Below are 8,749 nucleotides of genomic sequence, written 5' to 3' on the forward strand. Positions count from 1 at the left end.
GCGCGGGCGCCTGGGGAGGACTTGGGCTCTGCGCACACGTGTGCGCCGCCCCCGGCCCGCCGGTGCCTCCCGCACTTAAACCTGGGGGATGACCCTCGCGGGCGTGCACCTCACTAGAGCCTCTTGGGTGGGGACCGCGCAGCCTCGGTCGTGCCTGCTGAGGAGAGGGGCCCGGATACAGACGGCCGGACACTTCCCCCTTTTACAGATGGTGAAACTGAGGCCCGGAAAATAAACGAGAGACTGGGAGGGCTGGGGAGGCAGGAAGCCTTAGTTTGCGTTTGGGCTTGCCTCTCCTGTGGGCGCGGCCCCATGGGGTGGTCATGGCCTATGGGGTCACAGTGGGCTTGGGGGTGCCGGCAGGGGGAGGGAGAGACGTAGGGTCCTAGTTTGGTCTGATTTGAGTCAATTCAGACTGTTCCCCACCAGTGCACCGGCAGTGAGGAGCTCCTCCTGGACCCTGACCTGAAGAGACCCCTGCCCTACCCCTGGGTGGACCTAGGGGTCCAGCCAGAAAAAAAAGATTTGCCTTGGATGGAGAAGGAGGGGAGAGGGGAGATGAGTTAGGAGGGATGTTTGAAAGGGGTGGACAGAGGCCCTTCCCTCCCAAGCTCCATGTCCTGTCTCAGAGACTACCTCAAGTGGCCTCTGAAGGTGAAGGGTGTGACTCTGACCCAGGTGTCCTGTAAGAGCTAAAAACTTGGTGTCTTCCAAACTCTGTGTCTCACATACATAGGCTCCCACTTTCCTTCTACTTTCACAGCAGGGAGGGATCCCGGGGTAATGCCCCCCTCCTCTTCACCGACATCACCCTCCCTCCCTGCACCTGCCTGGCATCATGCTGCTGGCTCAGGTGTGCCCTGGGCACAATGGACTATTGTGTGCCCCTGATCTCGTCACCAGGGGGAAGTTCATGACCAGATCAGCTGGCCCTCTGTGAAGAGGCTGGCTGACTGTCTCCTAGGGCTGCAGGCTGGGTCGGGGGCCCAAGGGACTGGGAAACCAGGCCATAAGTGCCATGGCTTACTGAGTCCCTCTAGGTGGTGAGAGGTCCAGGCCCCTTGCAGGAGGCAGCGTGTGTGACCCAAGGCAAGCTCTTTACACCTCTGAGTCTCTACTTCTCTATCTGTAAATTTGGCCCAACCTTGATCTCAGGGTGGCTTAGACTCTGCAGAGGGGTGGCCAGTATGGCTTGTCTGCGCCGGAGAAGGCTCCTGCCATTGGGTCCCCTCCCCCAGCTCTCTCTGTCCACATCTCCAAGCGCTGGTCTTTGGGAAGGGAAAAGATTCAGAAGGAAACCTGCCCCTGGCCCCCATGCGTCTGATTGCCCCTATGGCTGCGGGCAGGTTCTTGTCCTCGGTTTCTGCACCTGTGACCAGGCGAAGTGGGGGACGTTAATGGTGAGTGTTCAGGCTGCCCCTTCTCACTGAGCTCTGCAAATGGTCAGCCCCCCTCTTCCCTAGGGGGGTTTAGCACTCATCTGTGCTAACTCCCCTGTCCCCTCCAGCTCCTCACCTCCTCAGGGCAAGTCTGGGGCCCAGGCTGGCTGGTTGTAGCCCTAGAAGCCCGGGCAGTCAGGGGGTGGCCCAGGGCTGAGCAAACAAATCCAGGATGTGAGTATGAACCGGAAGCTTCGGCCAGCCTCCCAGTGCTGCCTTCCTGCCCACTTGGTCCTGCTCCTGCTCTTGGGAACAGGTCCCCACCCCTCCATGCTGGGCTCCCAGGGAGTGGCGGCTGTGCTACTTTGAGCCCTGCTAGGGACCTATTGTGTGTGTGCTTGGGGGAGGGGGTAAGATAAGGTAAGAGACTGAACTGATGGAGGTTGTTAAGAGACCCCTGAGTTGGCCAGAAGGTTCTCCCGACAACCGACAACCGCGCCCCTCCCCTTAGCAGAGAGCTGACATCAGCTGGCAAACCTGTTTTCCCAGTTGTGGGTCTAGGCCCGCCCAGGGGAGCACCCCCCTTTCTGCCCTTCCTTTCTCCTCACAGACCCCAGGTTCAGACCCGCCNGGGCCACAAGTGGGGAAGGTGGCTGCAGGGAGGAGTACTGCTGAGGGAGGAGTAGCCCTTGGACATCACTCAAGCTGAGCCCCTCGGGGCCCTGGTAGGGAAACCAAGGCAGGGTCATATCAAGGTCATCGGACACATTTGGGCCAGAGTCCGGCAGAGCTCTGACCCAGTCTCTGTCCTGGGAAGGGTCTAGTTCTGCAGGCAGGAAGCCTCAGTGGGTCTGCGCCCTGGGATGGCACAAGCTGTTTCCTCTGCGTGGAGCCTTCTCCTTCCCGTTTGAGGGGGCCTTCGTCTCCTGTCCCCCGGACCGGGCTGGACCTCAGCTCAGGCAGGTCCCCATTTTCACCCTCACTGTGCTCACTGCTTGGCAGTTTCCCCGCACCTCACGTTTCACAGAGGCTCCCCGGATATTAGCTGAGTGGCTGGATGCAAGAGACAGGCCCCACTGCAGTGACCGGTCATGCCTCGGAGGCTGCGTTTGGGCCTTGTGGGCAGAGGGGACGGGAGCCAGCACACGGCAGTGGGAAGCACGAGAGGCCAGTTGTCAGGAGTGAGGGGGAGGCCTGGGCGATAGGTGGGGGCTTCCCCAAGGAGGGCTAGCAAGGGGGTGAGGACAGGAAGACCAGGAACAGCACCCAACAGGCCAGCAGTTGGGCAGCAGGTAAAAGTTATGCAAAATAACGTGCAAATGAGCTGCCCCTCTTTGGGTGGGAGCAGTAGCATCATCGCTCAACAGCCCCTGAGTGAAAAGGAGCCCTGGAGGGCATGGCATCTGGGAGGCACTCAGGGCTGCGAAGGTCAGGACAGGTAAGACATTCAGGTTACCGGTGGGGAGCCCGGGCCGGACTCTCCAGTTACGCCACTGAGGACTCGGGGCTCCAGGGAGGTCAAGTTGGGGCTGGAGTTGACCTTGCTCTGTTCACCCCTCACTGGTCCTTCACCCAACTGATGAGCTCTACTGCTTCATGGAAACCTGATCAGGCCCTCTGCTCCCTCTGGGACTTTAACTGGATCATATGCCTCCCTGTGCCTCAGTTTACCCTCTTGAAATGGGAAAAACGGAGACAGAATAGCCTCCTTCATGCTTATACCTCAGAGGAGCAACCAGAGTTTCCTCTTCCCTGCCTTTCTTACTGAGGCAGCCGAAGGGGCAGGACTGAGGTGACAGGAGAGTAGCACAGAGCCCAGGCTTGGGGGGAGGGGCTGGCAATCTCTGGAGTTGTCATGGCAACTGGGGAGCTGATGTGGAAGTGTGGGGTCCCCATAGAAACAGGGTCGGTTACTATGGGGACCCTGGAAGGAAATTCTTGGTTTCCATAGTGATAGGACAAGGGGAAGGTTAAGCCCTAGGGGGCATTAGGGAGACCAAAAAGTCTACCCCTTTCAAGACCCCATCCCCAGGTAAGGGGGAGAGATTGGTTCAGTCACCTGGATACTTGTACCTCAGTTGCCATTGCCTCTGGCAAAGTCCCCATCTTCCTGCTTCATTCTTTGACCTGAGGTCCTCCAAGTCCGACCTCCAGGCCCCCTGGTGTAGCCAGAAGCCACCTTTGGCTTAACGTTGCTATCCCCCTCCTGATGCTGAGGGGGGAGACGCCCATGCCTGAAAGAGTTTATCCTGATCAGACCCCACCCCACCCTGTCCCATTTCTGCTTGCCTGTCCCTGGAAATGGGGTGCTCACTACCACCCAGGCAGTTCTGACCAGGAACAGCCACCCACTGTGGAGCTACAAGCTCTCTCCTTACCCTGCTCCTGGCTCTAACCTGGGGGCCACCAAAAGACTCCCATTCCACCCACCTGGGACAGCCACCCATGAGACCTTGGCTCTGCCAGTGAGCCAAGGTCTGCCACTCATCAGTCACTCACCGAAGTGTGTGGGGAGAACGTTAGTGCTGTTCTCCCAGTGCACACCAAGGGCTTCGGAGGGCAGAGCCCCCGGATTTGGGGGTGGAGCTCCCCTCGCCTTACCTGGTGCTGGTGCATATGGTTAGAGAGCCTTTACCTGTGAAGCATGTAAGGAGGGATGGATTTAAAGGGGCAGCTGAACCGCAAAGAGATTAATGTTGAGTAACAGGCTACTAAGAGTGAGAACCAGGGCTGGACTTCAGAACCTGTGCCCCCAGCCCCTGACTGGCAACCCCAGCCCCTAAGCAGCAGACAGGGCTGGGTCCTGAAAAAGATGCTGGCCCTGGGGAGAATGGAGGACAAAGCTCTTACAGACCTGTGGGCGTGGGGACAGTGAATCAAGCCTTTGGGCTGGGCCATCCGGGGGCCCGGGGTGCTGTGACATGAGGGGAGGCCACGGACTTGCCTAAACCTTGTGCTGGGTGGGTGACTGGCTGATCAGGTGGCGGCGGCCACTCGTGTGTACGGAGGCACACTGGATGCCAGACGCCAGTTAAGGACTTTTTGCATATTGTGTCACTGTAAACTCCAAGAGAGGTGGTGATGGGGTGAGGAGAGGGGTTTGAAGCCAGGTCTGAGCCCTGGGGTGACATCCAGGGCAAGGCAGGGCTGGTGTCAGGCTTGGGGCACCGCGGTGTCAAGCAGCTTGGTCGTCCCTGTCCCCTGGCAGACAGCCCCACCCACCCATCCATGCCACAGCCGCCTGCCCTCAGCCCTCTCGGGCTACCTCAGGGTTCTGGGGAAGCGGCAGTTCAGTGCCCACCCAGGGACTGTTTGGGCCCAGCTAGCCCTTGGGGTCTCCCCACCTCCAGTACCCAGTGCCCTCAGGGCTGGTCGGGCATAGACTGGGGCTCCTGCAGACGTGGTCGTGAGCCCCCCTCATCCATCCCGGATCCACTGACCTCCCCCTCCCCACAGCCTGCTCCCTGGCAGCAGGGCCTCAGCACCACTTACACTTGAGCCCCAGGGCCTGAGGAGGAGAGTGGGTGCTCCTGACCCGCCTTCACGGGAGGGGTGGGGTTGGGGCCCTGGCCCCTTCAAGTTAAGGACTGGGCTGGCCCTGCCCAGCATTCCTGCTCTGAGCCAGAAAGGGAGGGAGGAGCCAGTAGGAGCAGAGTGTGGGGAGCCCAGGCGCCACAGCCACCTCTTCCAGTTTTTGGAGCCCATGGCATTCAGCACTGCCGCAGTGACTGTGCGCCCCGACCCCTGCAGGGACCCCCGAGCACCGCAGCCTCACGTCATGGGGCTCAGGTCAGAGGTGAAACAGGCAGATAGCCCTATCCTCCCTACTTCTATGCTTTAGAGACCCCTCACGCTCCTTCCAGAGCCATGAGGGCTACCGTGATTGCCTCAGCCCTGAACACGGCCGCCCAGCCTGGACCTGCTGGACAGGCCCAAGGGTGTGGTCCTAGGGATGGGAAGCAGGAGTGTGCAGCGTTTGAGGGGCCCACCCAGGTTCTGGGAGGGTCAGTTCTGGTGATGGCCACAAAGAGGGTGGCAGGTTCCTGCTTAAGTACCAAGAGCTCAGGTCACAGACGGCAGCAGGGAATGGGGTGGATAGAGGCCTGGACCAGAGGGTGTGACGCAGAGCGGACGGAGAGGCTGGAGAAGCAGGTGCCATTGGACTAGGGACCTGGAATGCCAGGCTCATCTTAGTCCTTATGCTCAGGTCGGGGGGAAGTTGGGGGGAGGGTGTGGTCAAATTTGGGTTTTCAGGTGCTCAGCAGAGCTACAGTGGGCAAAAAAGACCCACATTTTAGGTGCTGCCTGCAGCTTAACTGGGGGTGGTTTGGGGGGTAGAAGAGGGGAGGATGGTGTTGGGCCAGTTTTGACGGTAGACCGGGATCTGTGGGGCCACCGAGGCAGGGGCCGCATGGTCAGCGTGGACGGGCTGGCCAGCAACTGTGAGTGGCCCTGGCCTAAAACAGAGGTCTGGCTTTCAGCACCCTCAGAAGAAGAGCAGTGGAAGCTGTTCTAGTGGGTGAGGCATCCTCTCGGGAGCCTCCCCACCCCCCACCCCTTTGCCCCAGCACAATGGGAAATGTTCGGAAGAAGTGGTCAAAGGGCCTGGCCTGCTGTGGGGTCTCAGGGTTGGGCATTTTGGTGTCATTGCTGATTGGTGGAGAGAAGGGCTGTGGACGGAGGTAGGGGAGCAGGGAGGCTGCCAGCGGTAGAGGGTGGAGAGGTCGCCAAAGGTAACTAACAGAGAAAAAGTCACGGGGGTGTGTGGGCCTGCACCTTGGTGGCCCCAGCCCCTCTCACAGTTGCCCAGGCCTCAGGCCTGTGGCAGATGCACAAGGAAGGTGCCCAACCACAGGGTGAGGGCTGCTTTGCCTAGGTTTCTTGTGCACCTGGCCCATTCTGCTGGGGTCCGGCCCTCTCCCTGGGTTCCATTCAGTCCCTGCCCTGTGGTCTGGGGCCTGCAGGCAGCAGAAATGAGAAGTCCTTGGGTTGAGGTCCATGGCACCTGGGACTCAGCACTTATGATGTGTTCCTTGCCCCTTCAGCCTTCTCCAGTCTGGTCCCTGCCCTACCCCTCTGCCCCTGGGAAAGAAAGCTGCCTTCTGGGCTCAGCTGGTCTGGGCTCAGCTGGTCTGGGCGGACCGGGTACTGCAGATGAGGGAGGGAGGACAGGGGAGGAAGAGGAGCTCCAGGCCACACCCACTCTGTGCTCTGGGAGGGGCATAGAGTTAGAGCTGACTGGGGCTAGGCTAGGACCTACTCAGCTGTGTCCCAGGGGTAGAGACCAGTAGGACCAGGTGGAGGCCAGAGAAGGGGGACAGGGCAAAGGTATGACTGAGTCCTCCACAGTCCACATTGTTCCCTGGGCCTAAGGTGTTGGGCCCAGGTGAGGGAGCTCTGAGTGCCTTGAATGAAGGGCCCCTATAGCAGCAGGGATCAGAATTTGTCCCTAGATACGCCTGCCCTGACTCCAGTCCAGACCTTATGCCAGTAAAACAAGTCTCTGGTCTCCAAGCCAAGCGCCCAGGGCAGTGTGACCCCGCCCCTCTGTACTCCAGGCCCCACCCCCAGTGCTGGGCCAGGTCCCTTGCAGCTTCTCTTGCAGGGCCCTGGGTGCCCCGGGGGGGCCCCCCCACATCCCTGCGGTCTGCCGGGAGGAAGCGGCCCCCCTCCCCCACCGTGACTCTGCGCTTCCTGCCCCTGCCGGGGCAGGAGGGGACGTTTCCCGTTCACACCAAAGTTTCCCTGGCGGCGCCCAGACACGGGCTCAGCCGCTGCCCCTCTTGCCCATGGAACCAGCTTTGGGGCCTGGGGTCCAGGTAACCAGCCAGGAGGGCGTTAGGTTCCTAGGGTGAGGTAGGGCATTCTGCTTGCACTTGTGGGGAGTGTGCGTGTGCATGGGTCTGCCTGGTCCATGGTGCACATGCAGCACCAGAGCTGCAGTCAGGGAAGGTCTCCTGGGTAGTAGCTGCTGAGCTGGGAGCAGGTGGAAGGCAGAGGCCAGGAGTGGCTGGCGGGTGGAAGGCCTTCAGTCCCAGCACCAGTGTGCACCAAGGCCACATTCCAGGACTGTGCACACTTACACCTCTCCCTCCCCTGCTCATGTCCGGCTTGCCTGAGTCCCCAGGAATTAGGGAGGTGGGAGCAGAGACTGGGAAAAGCAGACAGGGGGCCCAGGAGAGCTGTCAATATACAGGGTAGTTCTCTGATGCTGACCTTCTAACTTCCCTTCCCCCTCCCCTCCCCATCCCTCGCTGTCTCCACCCGCACGCCCTGCATCTGATCCCTGTCCACCCTGCGTCCACCTCCGTTCACTGCTGTCTACGCCCCCACATCCTTCCCCTGGGCACCGCACCCTCTCTGTCTCCTTCCACTCTACCCCCATCTCCTTTGCCTGCAGAAGGACCTGGGCTACCTGCAGCAGTGGCTGAAGGCTTTCGTGGGGGCCTTCGAGAAAAGCATCTCACTGTTCTCTCTGGAGCCACGCAGGTGAGGCTAAATCTCCGTGGAGGGCAGGGATGGGGCACAGGGAGGGGCCTTGGTGCCGTGATGACCCCCCCCACCCTGCAGGCCAGAGGAGGCCGGTGCAGAGGTGCCGCTGCTGCCGCTGGACGCGCTGCATGTGCTGGCTGAGCAGCTGGACAAGGGGGACCTGGAGCAGGCCCTGCTCCTGCTCAAGCTTTTCATCATTCTCTGCAGGTGAGTCCGTGTTGTCCTTGGCAAGGTGGGGGTGCAGCTTGGAACTGTGTACGGGGCGGGGGGCTATTCCTGGGACCTCTCTCATCATTTGCCCCCCAGGAACCTGGAGAATGTGGAGGCTGGCTGGGGCCAGGTGCTGGTGCCCCGGGTGCTGGCATTGCTGACCTGGTTGACAGCAGAGGTGAGGTGGGCTCTGCCCTGGGTGGGGAGGTGGTTGTAGGCCGGAGCCAGGACCCAGCTAACCCCCCTGTACCCTGTCCCCATACGTACAGCTGAAAGGAGCCCATGCAACACAGGAGCAAGAGGGCCATGCGCCGCAGCTGGAGAATGTGGCCCTGCATGCCCTTCTCCTCTGTGAGGGCCTCTTTGACCCTTACCAGACCTGGCGGCGCCAGCACAGTGGGTGAGAGCCAGCCCACCGCAGAGGACCCAGAGGAGGCTGGGGAGAGGATGGGGTGGGGGACAGCTTTAGCCAAGGTGTGGAGTTGGGAGGGGGCATGGGTGTGGGTTGGTGAAAGAGGATGGCCAAGGAGGGGTGAGGTGCCCAGCCTCACCAGGGTCCCTGCCCATCCCCCACCCCCACCCCCAGGGAGGTCATCAGTTCCAAGGAGAAGAGCAAATACAAGTTCCCTCCAGCTGTTTTGCCCAGTGAATTCAGAATCTTCTTCAGA

General features: G+C 60.7%; 1 protein-coding gene across 2 annotated transcripts in view; it reads left to right on the forward strand.

Annotated features, from left to right (window-relative positions):
• Positions 1-7,141: 7,141 nt before the first annotated feature.
• NBEAL2 (neurobeachin like 2) overlaps positions 7,142-8,749 on the forward strand; it is a 21,923-nt gene continuing 20,315 nt past the window's right edge. For both annotated transcript variants that reach the window (XM_077777330.1, XM_077777331.1), the window contains exons 1-6: positions 7,142-7,198; positions 7,780-7,868; positions 7,950-8,078; positions 8,178-8,259; positions 8,351-8,481; positions 8,668-8,748. In XM_077777330.1, the coding sequence (XP_077633456.1) occupies positions 7,169-7,198; positions 7,780-7,868; positions 7,950-8,078; positions 8,178-8,259; positions 8,351-8,481; positions 8,668-8,748 (542 nt within the window). In that variant the 5' untranslated portion in view covers positions 7,142-7,168. The remainder of the gene's footprint in view (positions 7,199-7,779; positions 7,869-7,949; positions 8,079-8,177; positions 8,260-8,350; positions 8,482-8,667; position 8,749) is intronic.

Source organism: Crocuta crocuta, unplaced genomic scaffold (assembly GCF_008692635.1).
Source record: "Crocuta crocuta isolate KB4526 unplaced genomic scaffold, BGI_CrCroc_1.0 scaffold77, whole genome shotgun sequence".
NCBI classification, from domain to species: Eukaryota; Metazoa; Chordata; class Mammalia; order Carnivora; family Hyaenidae; genus Crocuta; species Crocuta crocuta.